The sequence below is a fragment of the Malurus melanocephalus genome, unplaced genomic scaffold, assembly GCF_030028575.1.
Source record: "Malurus melanocephalus ecotype Western Australia unplaced genomic scaffold, MMel_1.1 scaffold_751, whole genome shotgun sequence".
Classification (NCBI taxonomy): Eukaryota; Metazoa; Chordata; class Aves; order Passeriformes; family Maluridae; genus Malurus; species Malurus melanocephalus.
In genome coordinates this window covers 157183-173072 of record NW_026623983.1, presented here as the reverse complement: position 1 = coordinate 173072, position 15890 = coordinate 157183, and the positions used below count along the sequence as shown (strand labels likewise).

At 53.8% G+C, this 15890-nt stretch overlaps 3 protein-coding genes across 7 annotated transcripts in view; 1 reads left to right on the top strand and 2 right to left on the bottom strand.

Moving 5' to 3' along the window:
• TAGLN (transgelin) overlaps positions 1-15890 on the bottom strand; it is a 158220-nt gene that overhangs the window by 11750 nt on the left and 130580 nt on the right. The gene's annotated exons all lie outside the window — the stretch shown is intronic.
• PAFAH1B2 (platelet activating factor acetylhydrolase 1b catalytic subunit 2) lies at positions 3564-9073 on the bottom strand. 2 transcript variants are annotated; one of them, XM_057384859.1, is made up of 6 exons: positions 8930-9073; positions 6778-6865; positions 6223-6312; positions 5290-5406; positions 4950-5072; positions 3564-4432 (listed from the first exon to the last, which is right to left on the bottom strand). In XM_057384859.1, the coding sequence occupies exons 2-6, from the start codon at positions 6856-6858 to the stop codon at positions 4154-4156; spliced, it is 690 nt and encodes a 229-aa protein (XP_057240842.1). In that variant the 5' UTR covers positions 6859-6865; positions 8930-9073; the 3' UTR covers positions 3564-4153. The 2 variants fall into 2 exon arrangements, with proteins under 2 accessions (XP_057240842.1, XP_057240843.1); XM_057384860.1 differs by lacking the exon at positions 8930-9073 and adding an exon at positions 7884-7967.
• Positions 8465-15890, top strand: part of SIK3 (SIK family kinase 3) — a 68996-nt gene continuing 61570 nt past the window's right edge. For 2 of the 4 annotated variants that reach the window (XM_057384845.1, XM_057384846.1), the window contains exon 1: positions 8466-8671. In XM_057384845.1, the coding sequence (XP_057240828.1) occupies positions 8477-8671 (195 nt within the window). In that variant the 5' untranslated portion in view covers positions 8466-8476. Of the gene's footprint in view, positions 8672-15890 lie in introns of all 4 variants that reach the window. The other 2 variants (XM_057384847.1, XM_057384844.1) reach the window with 2 other exon arrangements.

Below are 15890 nucleotides of genomic sequence, written 5' to 3'. Positions count from 1 at the left end.
GCCCAGCCCCTTGCCCGACCCGCGGGGGATGCCCGGCTCCATAGGGGACCGCTCCGGGGAAGCCCTGTCCGACAGGGGAGCCCCCGTCCCATATAGACTCCATAAGGGATCGCTGTTCCATATGGGACCCCATAGGGGAAGCCCTGCTCTGTAGGGAAGCCCCAAACCCATACAGAACCGCGGCTTTAAAGGGGAGCTCCTGCTCCATATGGGATCCTCTGCAAAAAGCCCAGTTCCCTTTGGGACAACACAGGAGAAACCCTGCTATATGGGGCAAGCCCTGCTTCATGTAGAACCCTGTGGGGGAGCCTTGTATAGGACCCCATAAGGAAGCCCCTGTTGCACAGGAGACCCCACATGGAGTCCCTGCTCCACAGGGAGCCCCAGTGCTGTGTAGCACTCCAGACACCCACACAAACCCTTTGCCCAGCCTGCCTGCTCCCAAAAGCCATGGGGACACAGAAGAATCCCATCAGGCAAGGGATGGCTCTACCTCATCCCCTTCTCCTGCTTCTCTCTGTTCCCGCAGCCTCTCCCATGTTTGTAGCACCCTTCAGCACCAGAGAAGGAATAATTCAAAGTAGTTTGGGAGTTCTCCCATGCTTGGGGGGAGCAGGAGTGATGGCACACTGCATTTTTTGTGTCTCCCCAAACACCCTCCATCCCAGCTGCCACCGAGCCTCTGACTTCCAGACCTCTCTCCAAGGGCTCTGTGGCCTTTATGTATCTGAAATCAGGGGTTTTGATTTAAAATCCCCCTCTGAAGGGGCTCAGCCCTGTGTCACCTCACTCAAAGCCACTTCCTGGGCTGACTCTGACATCCAGGATCTCTTGTGCCAGCTCTGCTCCAGGGGACAAACACCATGAACAAGGCACTGCTGCTATTGTGCACTTTATTTCTCGGGGCCCTCCTGTCCCTGAGGATCCCGCAGTTTGGACAGTCTGCCCGTTGTTTCCAGGTGCAGATGGTGACGCTGGCGGCAGATGGGACAACCTCAGGGACAGACATGCGGGAAGAGAAGCAGAATTCTGACCGACTGCTCAGCTCTGATGGAACTCGAGTCGCCTCTTGCGGGATGGCTGTGAGCGGGATTGCGTGGGGATGTGCGTTCCCTGTTTGTTCCAGGGCCTTTAAAGACAGATCACTCGGGAATCAAATACAAACCAATGTCCTCTCGAGGGCCAAAATAAACTGGTTCCATTCACCTGCGGCACCGCGCTCACAGGTTTGGGTGCAGCACCCAGATCTGCACGGGGAAAKGAGGAAAAACAGACAAAAACAGCCCCAAACAGAGTGGGGAAAGCAGGGATTAAACGAGGAGAGAGGATCTGGCTGAGCACAACTCCCAGAGCTGGGGAGGACCCGCAGTGGGAGATTTGGCAGCGCCTGCCTGGCCCTGTGGAGACCTCCAGGAGTGACCGAGACAGGGCAGGAGACGGCTGGGCACACACACACACACACAGGCTGCGACACAGTGGGTGAAACATTGACATTTATATCGAAATATGCACTAACAGTGACTTCTACCAGCCGATGCATTTTTGCCAAAGCAGAATCACAATGGTTGTGTCCCGGGGAAGGCTCGGGGCAGCAGGTGGGCAGTGAGGGGAGGTTCCAGGGGCCTCCCTGCTCCTGCCTCACCCTTCCCCAGCACCTCACAAGACTCTGTCATTTCACATCTTTTGTTTGTTTTCRTCTCTGCTGCATAACCACGAAACTGGACGAGCTCACTCCGAGGAGGCCACAGCTCCAGCCCAGCCCCATCCCGAGGGATATCCAGAGCTGGAATTGAAGCTTTCTCACACGAGGCACTCAGATTTCAGCACTGGGTGAGCAAGGAGGCAGAACCRCTCTTGCCCACGACAYTTCTCAGGTGAGCAGGGCAGTTTCCTGCCAGGCAGCAACAAGCAGAGCCGAGAGCACTGAACCAGCACAGAGCGTGGCACCTCAGCAAGCCAAGCCTAAGCAGAGSCAGCAGAGCCTCCCTGGTGACGCTGGAGCCTCTGGAGCTGCCAAACTGCCCGGTCCACTCGGCACCCTGCCAACAGGGCTGGCTCACAGGGTGCTGAGGAGTCAGAGCTTTACTGGAGAGTACATTCCTGGTTAGCATCTCTTCAGCCAAACGCAGCAGCAGCAGCAGGGAGGGGAGCAGGGATGCAGAGATTAAACTAGCACACGGCCTTTTCTCACAAGCYTGGGAAGATGGAAAGCTCTCAGGGAGAATGGGTTTTATCCCGGCTCCCAGAGGGGGCTGGGGATGGGATAAGCCCTTCCCCAGGAACTCTCCATTGCCCTTCCCCAKTTTTTCCAGCCAGAAGCCTATGGGAAGTGTGAGCAGTGTTCCCTCAAAGCCTGCCCTGCAAGGCCGTGGAGCTGTGGGGAGCAGCACCCCTGGTCTGGATCATGGGCTGTGATCCCTCCTCTSCCACGGCACTCTGCACCTCCCCGTGTCTGATCCTGGCCAGGGGAACGCTTCCCCTTTCCTTCATCTGTGTGTAGATCACATACACTGGAAACAAAACACACACTATGCATGCAATCCAGGCAGGAATCCTGCTATGTTCACATCTACAGGAGGAGGGGATGAGCTGGGACGTTACGGGATTCCTCAACGCTAGGTCAGTTCCACACAGCCCTCTGGCTACAGCAAAGGGCAGACAGACTATGTACAGTACCTACGGGCTTCAGCAAAGCCACCTGACACCTCAACAGCCCTTCCTTGGAGCAGAGTGAAGCTCTCTGTTCCTCACAGCTTTACCTGCCTGGAATCCCGCGAGGAGCACAAACCCAGCTCCGGCAGGTAAGGCAGGGAGGAACACACTTGGTTTATTTGCAACTTAACCAATTCATCTAGGGCTCTGCCTCTCAGGTCCAAACCATTCCTTTCTGGAAGAGAAGCTCTCAGTTCTAAACGAAAAGTTGTTTCACTACAACCAGCCCTCTGAACTACAAAGCAAACCAAAACCCCGTGGAGCCATAGCCCTTTAGGAGGCCACCTGCCCCTAGAGCTGAGGAGCAGTGTCCAGGGCAGGAAAAGCTAAGCCTTAACTTCATTTCTTACTCTAAGAGGCAGTAGTTGCTCAAAGAAAATGTTTATACAAGTAAACCAGTAGTGATAAGTAAATATACACCTTGGGATCTGTAAAGCTTCAGAGTGATTTAGGCCTTGCAGCCAGCGGCTCTTCATGTAGGTTTGCTTTAGAAAAAAAGGATGTAACAGTCATACTTAATAAAAAAAAATAGAAAAAAACCTGCAAAGAGCTCAGGCATCTCAGAGGGATGTCTGTCAGTTCCAGAGGAGCAAGGAAGCGACTGCCAATWACTGGATCATTAAATTCCTACACTGAGCAACTGCTAAAAGCCAGCACATCATGGGCAGCAGGAGAAGGGGACAGCAGCAGCACCCGAGTGGGAGCACTCCCAGGAGAGCTGTTGGGAGGGAAGGAAGGTGCCCCCAGGGAGAGCTGCATGGGAGGGAAGGAAGGTGCCCCCACTAGCAGGAATGGGGAAACGAGCACGAGACAAGCACTGGGGAGTGTTACATGAGTTCAGGTAACTGCTTCTTTAAATTTCTGAATTCCTGTTTCAAGCTGCTTCAGAAAGGAGTGAGAAAACAACACGTGTCATTTAAACCCCTCCCCAGTAAAAAAACAAACAACAAACAAACCAACAAAAAATAACCCAAACARAAACCCCMAAACCGCCTAGAAGGTGGAAGTGAGTTTGGAAAAATGCATCTGTTCTGGCTTTTGCAAGTGGAATGTGATTCTTGCTCCCAGGCAAATACACAGAGCTGAAGCCTGGAACGGTGAGCCAGGAGCTGTCAGACAGGCTACAAGGGGTCTAGGACAACCACAGAGCAACAAGACATGAGAGGGGCACAGAGTGGCAGTCCCGTTCTCGTTTTAAATGAGGAATGGTTTAAAAGTAAAACTCTTCTTCAGCTAATTTCCTTCTGCAATAAAACCAACCCAGCCGGCCCTCGTATGTACAAGACCAGTTAAACATGAGCCTTCCCCCTCAAAACACTAGGTACGGACATCCGGTAACATTCTACAATGGAAAGTGCTTTAAGAAAGAAGGATTCTGTAGTGCCAGTGACAGAACTGATCTGATGGGCTGGATGATGCTCTCCACGCTGACTGCAGCGCCTCAGGCCAGGGCAGCTCGTTTCTCCTCGGGGGTCTCCTCCAGCAGCTGCATGATCAGTTCGTGGAGGGGCTTGCAGATCTTGGCGTAGCCCCCGCCCGTCAGATGCAGGAAATCAAACATGTCGTGGTAGGAGATGGTGCCATCCGAGTGCACGAAGCCCACGTCCACGTCCAGCAGCTGCACGTTGGGCAGTTTGGGSAGCGAGGCTTTCAGCAGATGGTTCACCTTGGCGTTCTTCTGCCGCAGTGGGTTTGGCTTCTCTCCACGAGGTAGCAGGCCCTGGTATGAGACGGGGCAGAAAAGAGCTTTGTGTGACTCTGGTGGCATCAGGAGCCCTGCTTTCCCTTCTAATTTGGGCTGCCTGTCAAGATTTAGGATGCCTGTAACAAGAGGAACTCATCCCTTGAATCAGAATTTGTCCATTCAGGCCTAATGTGACATGCAAGAGGAGCCAGATGAACTGCAAGCAGGGAAACTGCTTTCTTTTATTTCTGAATATATCAGCTCGTGCTCTTTCCATATACTTTCAACTCCTCAGCAAGACAGGCAGCAGTTGCACTGTTAGGACAGTGCCAGCTTGGATTTGGGCACCTATTTTCCCCTCAAAGGACTTCCTCAGCATCATTAATAAGTGGGATGGTTACTGGGAATGAGTGCTCTGGAGGGGCCAAAGGGGTGCTCCCTTTGCCAAGCCACTAAGAGGGGCACAGCAGAGGACAGATGAAGGCACTGCCCTCTCAGCACTGCCCAGTGACTCCAGTAAGGCAGAGGCACAGCCCAGGGAGCAGGGACATACCAGCACAATCACTTTGGCCTGTGGCTGCTGCGTGTTTATCAGGCGCACGATGGCCTCGATGCCCCCTGCGACTTCTTCTGCTGTGTTTTCATGGTTATTTGTTCCAACCCAAACAACAATGACCTGCAAGGAGAAAAAAATTTTACAGCTTTTCCAGAGCAACAGGAACAGGGCTGATGACCCTGAAATCCCTGAATAAATATCATTTATGGCCAGAGAGCTGCAGGGAGAGTGGGGCTTAAGAGTTCAGCCCTGGGCTGGCACTGCCCCCTGCTCTCAGGGAAGGCACTTGTGCCAGGCTTGCACACCTGCACATCCTCACTAACTCTGCAGCTCCTACCTTGGGTTTAATGTTCTCCAATTCACCRTTCTTCAGTCTCCATAGAACATGTCCCGTGGTGTCTCCACCAATCCCAAAATTCAGTGCATGGAGTGGTGAGAAGAGCTCTCGCCATATCTGCAAGCAGAAATCAATGTGCTGTGTCAGAGCAGCATCCTGGCAGTGAAGGAAAGACACCACATGGTGTCCTCAAGGTCACTGAGAGCAGCCATGAGCCCCTCGCTGAAAACTCACTCCATGAAGGGCATTTAGACATGGGATGAAATTTTATTTGGAGTGAGAAGAGACAGAGCTGCTGATGTTCAAGCTCTGAGATGKGGCACAAAGAAGGGAATGATCTCTGGAGCATTGATTTGCTGAACTCATCAGAGCCCCAGARTGCTGATCTAGTGCAGACCACAGTGTCCCTAAGCCCAGGGCCTTTGAAGAAGGAATCTCTCACCTGACTAAATCCTTCTCATCCCCAGGAAACAAAACTAAAACAAAGGGAAGCAGCTCTTGCAGAACAAAGCTGCTCAGCTGCCACCAGGGCAGAACAGAACTCTTCTTTCCCTCAACAGTTTTAGGGAACAAGCAGTGGGCCAATACCTCTGGTGCCCTGAATTTTATAGGGTTGAGTGTGTTCTGGCCATGCCAGGTACATCCTGAGGGAATTCAATGCCCTCAGGAGGCTGGAATCTCAGAGTCCAAGGGCTGTGCATGTGTGCCAAAATGAAGGCACTTGGTCGTGGCCTCAGAGAAGGAGGCAAAAGCAGCCAGGTAAAGCAGTGTCCAGGCACTGGGGAGCTCAGGAAGCAGGGCAGGAATGCCTCAGGAGRCAGCAGTGAAATGGGAACAGTGGAAATCATCAGTGCTACACGTGATCAGCAGCTACTGGCTTAGACAGAGATGCTCCAATTGCTCTGGTCCASCCCTCTCCTCCTTTATCCTTACCTCGTACTGCTGTAGCAACTGCACCATGGAGTCCCCCACGAAGAGCACGTCGGGCTCCTTGTCTTTGCAGTCCAGGACAAACCGATTGTGCTGTTAAAGAGAGCAGCAAGGTGAGCTTGGGGTGACAATTCCTGCTGGGCATCCATCCCTGCTGCAGGACAGGGACAGTTGCCCAACCAGTTTCCCCTGCTGCTATTCCCTCCACCACCCCTGCCTGCATTAACCCCTGAGCTGCTGGACACTCCAGAACCCCCCATGAGTTGGATGAAACTTGGTGAGGTTCAGTTTAAKGCYATTGCTCCCTGTCCTGYCACTGAGCATCACTGAACAGAGCCTGGCCTGACACCTCTTGGAGATGTTTGTATGGATTGATGRGAGTCTTCTCCTGCAGTCTCTCCTCACCAGAGAGATGCTGCAGACCCTGTTCCTTTGCTCCATCACTGCAGGACACTCAGGTGTGACAGCTGCCACCTCTGGGCTGTTGTCATCTYAGGGTCACACGTGTGGCCTGGCCCAACAGCCCCCCCAAAAAAGGATCCCACCTGCCAGCCTTACCTGTGACATCCATCTGTCATCTCCCTGAATGTCCTCAGCGGCGTGTGGCACTGCTGCCGGGTTGGAGTCCCCCATGCCCATCCTGTTCCTGTGGGAAGAACAGCGCAGTGCCAGGGCTGGGAAATGATTGCTGGAATCCGCTGCAGCACAATCCCTGCCCGTTCCTGTGCGTGCTGACAGCTGGCTCACAACAACAACACGGCTGTTGCTCCATGCCAGAGTGACTCTGCACCCGACATTCCCCTGGAGCCAGGCACGGAYGGACATCCCAGCATGGAAAACAAAGCACAGCTCAGGATGCTCTGCAGAGCCACACCTGAGCCCCGCAGGTCTTTAATAACTCAGCAACAAACGCTGAGAGTCGGAGGATAAATCCCTATTAGTGTCCAGAGATCCAGCTTACAGCTGCTGAGCCCCACAGCCCAGGTGGATAATCTGGCTTCGGGAGCAGCACATCGTGGTGGGATTGATCCCAGAATCCCAGAYCCGTTATGAATCGGGAGGAATCTCTGAAGATCATCCTGTCCCTGCCAAGACAGAGCAGGTGATGCAGGAATGCATCGAGGTGGGTTCAGAATGACACCAGAGAGATTCCCTGGGCAACTGTCCCAGTGCTTTGCCACTCTCCATGGAAAAAAGTTCTTTCCCATGTTGAGGTGGAATTTTTGTTTTAGTTTACGGGCATTGCTTCTCGTTTTGTTGCTGGGCACCACTAAACAGAGTCTGGCACCATCCTCTAACACGCCTTGGAGATATTTGTATGGATTGATGGRWYCSCTCCCAGTATTCCTTTCTCCAGACTGACCAGGCCCAGCTCCCAGCTCTCCCCATCCCAAAGATGCTCCAGCCCGCCCTTCATCATCTCAGCAGATCGCCAAGGATCTCCAGCGGGAAGAGCCCCGGGCTGATGCTTCCCGCGGCCGCCGCCCGCAGCCCGGTGTGCGCACCCCGCACCCGCTGCCCCTCGCGGCGGGCTGGGCTCAGCAGGGCGGCTCCGGAGCGCATCCCCCTCCCGTTCCCGTTCCCGCGGCGCCCCGCTCCTCCCGCCGCCCGCAGCGGTGTCCCCGGCCCGGCCCGGCCCCGCCCCGCGGTCCGCCCGCACTCACGGCGGCTGCGGCTCCTTCCCCCGCGACTCCATGGCGGGCGCGTCCCCTCCGCTCGGCCCCGCGCCTGCGCCGCTTCCGCTTCCGCTTCCCCCGCGCGCGCCCCGGCCGCGCTTCCGCCCCGCGCGCGCGGAACTCCCGCCTCCCGCCGTGACGTCACTGCACGGCTCCCGTGACGTCATGCTGTCCCGAGACGAGGCGCGATCGGGCTCTGGGGAACCATCCCTGATGGCCCCGCGGCCAGTGACGTCAGATCCATTTCCCGTATCTCACTGCTTTCGCCCCAAAACTGCAGCACCAACCACCCATCCGCGGCCCAAATCCGTGACGYCATTCTACACCCCTGTGACGTCATTCTGCCGAGGCGAGAGGCGCGCCCCAGCTCTGTGACGTCACGAGTTTCCCGTTTCCCGCGCGTTTCTCCCCAAACCCTCCCCGCGAGGGGGCGCCGCGCTCGCTCCGCGCGCCGTGACGCGCGCGGTGACGTCAGAGCCCCGCCCCCGTCGCCATGGCAGCCGCCCGCCCCCCGGCGCCCCCCCGCGGATGAGCTCACGCGGTGCCGCAGCCCCGCGGGGGGGTTCGCTCCGCGCGACAAGATGGCGGCGGCGGCTGCGGCGGGAGGAGGCGGCGGAGCGGGGGCTCCCCCCGCGGCCCCCCGGCTCTCCCCGGCCCCGCCGCCCCCGCGGCCCCCCGGGCCCGCCCGCATCGGCTACTACGAGATCGAGCGCACCATCGGCAAGGGCAACTTCGCCGTGGTGAAGCTCGCCACGCACCTGGTGACCCGCGCCAAGGTGAGTCCCCCGCGGGGGTCGCGGCGCTGCCCCGGGGAGCGGGGAGGGAGCGGGGAGCGGCCCCGAGCCCCCTCAGCCCCCAGCGGGCGCTGCCGGGGAGCGGGGCCGCTGTCACGGGTGACACGGGTGTCCCCGCGGCTCCCGTGGCACCGGGATAACGTGGAGGTGGAGCGGGGGGATGCTGCCGCGGTGCCCGGGGATGCTCCCGGCGAACCGGGGGGGACACGGAGGGCAAGGGGGGGACCGGTCGTTCCTTACCGAAACGAGAATGGAGATCGATGAGAATCGATGGTGGCCGAGTCTTCAGGGCCGTGAGAAACCGCAGGGAATAGCGCGGGGAAGGAAGGGCCTCCCGAGGGAGCGGCGGATCCCGGTGGATCCCGGTACGGCCGCGCTCCCCGGTGAGATCCGGGAGGAGCCGGGCACGGCCAGCCCTGGAGCACGGCGGGACATCCGTCAGGAACGCTGCTGTCTGTCCTGCTGATGCTGGCGGTGACACCGAGCTCCCGGACAGGGCTGCTCTCGCTGCGGGAACCGGGGCTGGCCCGGGATCTTCCCGGGATCTTCCCGGGGAGGAGAGCTGCGGGAACCGGGGCTGCCATGGCACGGCAGCACACAGGCCTTAACCAAACCCTGCTCTTGGCTTCGTGCTGGCTCCTTGCGAGCGCTGCAGAGGGAACACGCTGCTGGCTGGGGCTGTCCCTCTGTCAGTTCATGGGATTGTCCCTCTGTCAGTTCATGGGATTGTCCCTCTGTCAGTTTATGCGATTGTCCCTTGTCAGTTCATGAGATTGTCCCTCTGTCAACTTCTGGGATTGTACCTCTGTCAGTTTATGCGATTGTCCCGCTGTCAGTTTATGCGATTGTCCCTCTGTCAGTTTTTGCGATTGTTCCTGTGCCAGTTTCTAGGGTTGTCCCTCTGTCACTTTATAGGATTGTCCCTCTGTCCCTTTCCGGGGTTGCCCCTCTTGTCACTTTTTGGGGTTATCCCTCTGTCAGTTTATGGGGTTGCCCCTCTGTCACTTTTACCAGTGACATTGTTTTGAAACACCACCATTGCCTTGGTTTGTTGGAGCTCTGGCTCTTYGCCYGGATAATAAAGTGAAATTAATTTCAGGGGCTATTTAAATATCAGTTATAACACCTCCTGGACAGTTCTTTTCGGAGCTGGGCTGTTTTTGCCTGCCCTGACGGCTGTTYTGTGCCTGCAAGTGCTCGATGCCACTATTTAACCTGCACTTGAGGTGTTCTGTGCTGGTGTTCCCCCCATGATAAATCTGAACCTTGGAGAGAAACAGGGTGATGGGTTCAGGTGCTTTGAGTGCAGGAGACTGATCCTCTGAGCAGAGATTACTCCTGGAAAAGGAGTGATCCAACTCCAAGTTGCTTTCCTGTTCCTGTTTCCAGCCTCCCTCCTTGGGTCAAGGTTTCTTTTCAGTGCTGCTGACTCTGCAGTTTGCAAAATACCAAAGCAGGGACCATCTTTTGTGTGGGAATRGTTGGTTTTGTCTGCTGAATGGCAGAATATGCACACAGATTTTGTCTGGAAATTGTATACCATGTTTACAGGGCCAAGGCTGGATTTTGCAGATTGGCTTTGGGTGGTGGAAGGGGATCCTAAGAGATCCCAAGATCCTAAGCTTGGAAAGCTTTGCTTTATAGCAGTGTGGACTCATTCCAGGGTGGGTTGTGGACTTCATGGAGCACATTTTTGGTGGGATGATGAGGGGCTGGAGCAGCAGGTTTGACATTCAGGACATTCCCTGCATGGAGGAGATGCATCCCTGTCCCTCTGAGGGCTCCCCGAGCCTGGGGAAATACCTGTGCTGGAACAACTGCCATCTGTTCAGCTGAGCTGGGATARCTTGGAGCTGAAACTTGACCTGGAAGCTTTCTCAACTCCGAGGTCAGGTTTCCTTTCAAATCGCAGCCTCTGCAGAGGAGTGCGAAGGAACGGATTGGGTTCTGCCTGCAGACCCCAAGCACTGTGAGTTCAGTACTTTTCCTTCKCTGACAGGACTGTTGCTGTTGGCTCTGGGAAAGGAGAAAAGAGCTGCTTGGTTCAGGCTCTGGGACTCATGAGGTTACAGGGAGGTGTTGATGTAAATGCGTTGGAAAGGGCAAATCCTTACGGGGAAGTGTTTTTGACTGGCAGTAGGAATACAAAATAATGCTAYTGCGAGCTTGTCTTCAGCACAGTTGCACTTTTAACACTTTGACTTAATGGAAACAACTTGGAAGSGAGTAAAATCTTGGCAAAATGGTCCCATTTAGTGATCTGAAAGAATTCTTTGATCAGGAAACGCAAGCGCAGCCCGGTTGCTGCCTGTGCTGGCAGCCCCTTCCTGAGGTGATCCTGCTCTCCCAGTAGTAGCTGCGTAAGAGAACCAGCAGTTCAAATATAGCCATCAAATCCCTGCACAAACTTGACCCCGTGTCACATTCTCTTAGAGAAAAGCTGGTTTGCCCATCACGGCCCCTCCTTGGGAACTGCRCTCCTCCACTGTCTCAGAAGGAATTCCGCTGTGAATGTCTGTGTGAGCTTACAAATAGATGTACCCTATGATTTTGGGCCTTTTCCAGAAGGTGAAATTAATGACGTTGTGGGCTGGTGTCCATTGCTGAGCCTGGAATTAGAGGTGGTTCTATGGATGAGATGTTGGATCCTGTTTTTCTTCCTGATGGACATTTACCAGGTCAAGTGGACTTTGACATGACAGCTCGAGATAACAGTGGAGCATTCCTGCCTTGTGTCCCCTTTTCCCTGAAAAGAGAAGACGAGGGTAGTTGGGTGCTTGGTTTGATGTTTAAGGACCGGGATTTTCCTGGCTCTTGGGAAGTTGAGCYCTGGGTTTATTTAGGGAGAGGTGCAGAGCACCCAGCCCTGCTGGGCTGGCACGTTCTGCTGACAGTGARTGTTGCAGTTTACATGGAACTGCATTTCAGGAGCTGAATGTGGGTCAGCAGTGCTGGGGACACTGAGGAAAGGGAATGTTAATCATCCCAAAGGGCAGCAGGCCTGTATTCATAATTGTCTCTGCTGGAGCTGATGGAATAGAAGGGAACAGTCGGCAATTTACGTATTATCCAAGGCAGCAACTTACATTCAGTCCCTGCCCATGCAAAGTTGGACTGGTGCTCTGTCAGAGCTGCTCCGATGGCTGGGGACGAGCTGGAACCACTGCTCGGACTGGGATGACTTGGGCACCTGCAGGATATCATGCTGCATCCCTCCTTCTGTCSCCCTTTGCTTTGTCTCTTCTCATCTTTCACAAAAACCCGTTGTTTCTGTGCTAAAAATCCTCAGATTGACCCGCTGAAAGAATTTTTTTCCACCGAATTTCCATTTATAAATCATCCAAGTGACTTGGTTAGAATTCCAGCTCTGTTCAGGCGCTGGGGTTGTTTTTAATGCCACATATTTTCATAAGGGCTGSTCAGGGGATGTTCACGAGTGTGCAGAGGTGCACATACCTTATGTTCCCACGCTCTTTGGGTGTTGTGTTTGAGTCTTCAGGAGCTGAGGAGGACAGAGAGGGATGCTGTGGTTGCTGGGCACTGCTGAGAGCTCTCTSCTGTCCTGGTTCCATCCCTTCCATCAGCTCCATGTGACTGGAGGCACAGTTGGAGCATGGAGCAGCGTGTACCTGCTCACACTGCACTCWCAGAGCGTTTCACTGAGAGATGAGGAGTCATTTTCACATCCATCTTTCTCTTGAAATGGAATTGACAGTCCTGGGAGAACACGGCTCCCTCCGCTGTGCTGCCTTAGTTTCTTCCAGGCTGGTTGTCAACTTAGGTTTGAGTTAAATTCTGGCAGTGTCTGGTTAATGGGCAAAGCTTAGAGCAAGTTTCACTGACTGTTGTGTCGTGGGATCCTGTTTAAGGAGTACCTGGAGTTGTTTTATTGGATAGTAACCCAAATCCATAATGCTTTAATCCTTGGCAGAACGCAGCCCTTCTACTAGCATTGGCACAACTGGAGAAACGCTAGAATTGAGCTGATTTTTTTCCTATATTTTTAAGGAGTTAACACTTTTGTGGAGAATGGGAGACAACTGGGAGAGGATGTTCCCTTCCATGAGAGAGCAGGCTTATTCTCTGTGGTTTGTCTATGGGTGAGTTGGAGTCAACAATGGAACACATTTTTCACCAAAGTTCTTGGAGATGGGCACCGTGGCACTGGAATCCAGGATAGATGGCAGGCTGGCAGACCTGGTGGGCAGTTGGGCTTTGCCCTGGGAGGACTCAGGTTTGGTTTGACACACTCTGGTCACTGAGCACAGGACTTGCTTGGATTTCCGTCCTCTCTCTGAGCCCGGAGAGTGGAACAATGGTGGTGGCTGCTCCATCCTGCTGTCCCCAGCTCGGAGGTGCTGCAGCAGGCACGTGGCTCTGGGCTGGCYGAGGATGGCTCTCTGCACCAGCGTGCCCGTGTGATAAGCCCCGTGCCAGCACTGCCCTGACTCATCATCCTCGTGTCAGATGGAATTGTTCAACACTGCTGCCACACGTTTCATAAGGACCCACGCCAGAGCCTCGCCTGCTCACCTTGTTTCAATCATTTTCCTTTCCTTTTGCAGTGTTTGGTGGTGTTTCACCTGTCCTGTTTCTTATTTCTCCTGGCCTGTTCTCCTGTTTCTTATTTCTCCTTTCTATGAGGAAAGCTGTTTGCTGTGGATGGCTGATTCCTTAGGCAGCATTATCCTACTGCTCCCAGGGCTTTTGTTCTCCTTGCTTGTGTGCTGCAGGAGAGTTGTATTTTAGTTCTTATTTGGTTGGGTAGATTTAGCAAAAGCCTGAAAGSTAGAAATGAACTTGGGCTAAGCAGAGTTGCCACAGTGGGGATAAGAGGGAATATTTCTTAAGACCTCTGAGAGGCATTGTCTGTATCAACTGTGGGCTGAAGTACTGACATTTTATGTTTCATTACAGCGTTTTTCTTGCTGTAGCAAATAACATTTGATTACCAAGATGTTAATGCCAGAACATGATTGAATTGGAGACCAGGCTGCTTCTCAAGGAGTCTGACATTGCTAACAGGTAGAAGCAGGGCCAGGAGAGCCAGGTAACTGTGGGGAGGATGAACTAGGAGGTCTGTGGCAACTGTCCTGAGCCTTTTCAGGCAGGGAGAGTATTCTAAAAGAGCCAGGATAAATAATACTTACTTGTCCACTGTGTATTAGCTTAACTGGGGGAATGAGGTGGGTGCATCTTTTGTACCTCTTCAACCTGGCTGCTTCCCACCTCCTGTCTGGAGTCCCTTCCTCCCAAAATTTGGAGTACCAGAGCTCTGGAGTGCTGCAGCAGGAGCTAGGATTGACCCAACCAACACCTGATGAACAAAGTGTGGCACCTTTGGGCAGGTACAGAAACTGTGTGAGGAAAAGCCACTGACAGGAGCAGGAATGGCTGTGACACAGACAGGGATTGGTGGGTGTCTCTTCTCCTAAAGGGTCTCACAGAGGTTTGGTGAATGCTGCAGAGACTTAATGAGGGTTTCTAGAAGCTGTCTCCTCATTTGTGTTTGAAGGAGGAATTATGTTAGAGGGAAATAAGGAAATGGCAGTGTGTTGCTGGGAGACTGGGCTCCTTGAGTATTAGACATTTTCACAGAGAAGCAGCACTAAGCTCCTTTTTCCAACATCCTCTCTCTGGCTCCTGTATCAGCCCTGTGCAGGGTGCTGCCCCTTCTTGCTCTCCCCAAGACCATTGCATAACCACTGTTTTTTCCCTGTGAAAGTAAAGCTTTGGGAAGTTGCTCCAGTGTTGCCAGCAGAGTAGAATTCACAGTTTGTGGTGGAAGTTCTCCCTGGCTGGAGAAATTCTCATGAGAATAATGACTTCCCTGTGTGACCATGGTGGGTCTCACAGTCTGCACATCCCCAGCACGATGCTGCCTTTAGCTGAACCTACCTTAGCAAGGGTTGAACTGGCTCCAGTGTCTCCCTTTGGAGCTTGCACAGGTTTGAATAGAACAATTTGGAGATTCTTTAGTTAATCCATTGTACTCATTTAGTGCAGACAGGGCCTTTCTGCTGATCCCAGGCCAGGGGTTTAATATGCTGTGTTAACACTTAAATGAAGAAACCACTGAAGGCTGATTCATTATTAGTCATTATGTGTCTTTTTCTAGTAATTCTGACCCCAAGTCTCTCTAAACCTCGCCCTTTYTGCTAAATGGCCATCAAAAGGGTTCCATAAAAAGGGAATTCTGTGGCTTCAGCCAAGTTTCAAAGTWGTCGAATCATGCTATCCCACACAAACAAACTCCCACAGCCAGTGGAACTGACACGTTGAGCTCAAAAATAGCCCAGTGTGTGTGGGGGGAGCCAAGCTGAGCTCTGCTCTGCACGTCACAGGATGGGCAGGAGATCCTGGGACAGCCCAGCAGCAGCAGCAGCAGATCTGATCWTGCTGGAGCCTGTCAGACCTGGCTGGGTGTTATCTTCAAGTGTTGGGTTCTCTCAGAGTGCGTGCTTTCATCCCAGAAAAATGTTKCTGGTGCCTTTGGTTATCCTCTGCATCCAGTGTCAGGGCCAATTTCCAGCCAGGGCAGTGGCAGAGTGGAAAAACTCTAGGAAAGAGCTGGTCCTTGGGYAGTGTGGGTGTGTTGGGAGTGACTCCAGCATCCCTCCATGCAAGATGCAGAGCTTTATCATGGGAAGGTGGGTTTAGGCCTGCACTTTGTGGCTACAGCAGCTATAATTCAGTGGCAAGAGTGCAGATGATCTTTTGGAAGTGCTTTGGCCATGGAAGATTTGAAATGAAGGATTAAATACGAGCGTTGGGTTGTGCCCTTCAGCTGCAGTGTGTGCAGGAGTGGCTGCTGTGCAGGGTTTGTGATGCTGTCAGAGTCCAGTGCAGCACTGGGAAATCTTCCCATGGCATTTGCGAGCTGGAGTTCCCAGAATCTGTCTGAAGGAGTAAGGTGGGGATGCAGATGCAGAAACCAAAATTTCTCTGGCACAGTGCATGGTGCAGCTGCAGCAGGCTGAGCTTCACCTGCCCTGGGATGGAAGTGTGGGGTCAGCCTGTCCAGAGGGTGATACAGCATAGCCACAGAGAGAAACTGGCTGTGTCTTCCTAGGGATTGGAGTGGGAGCCTGAGCAGCATCCCAAATCCTGCCTTGGCTGTCTAACTAGGGCCTGCTGACAGCAGTGATCTGCTGTGTTGGGTTACCAAGGGACTGGCCTGAGCGCTGGAGTTGTGCAATGC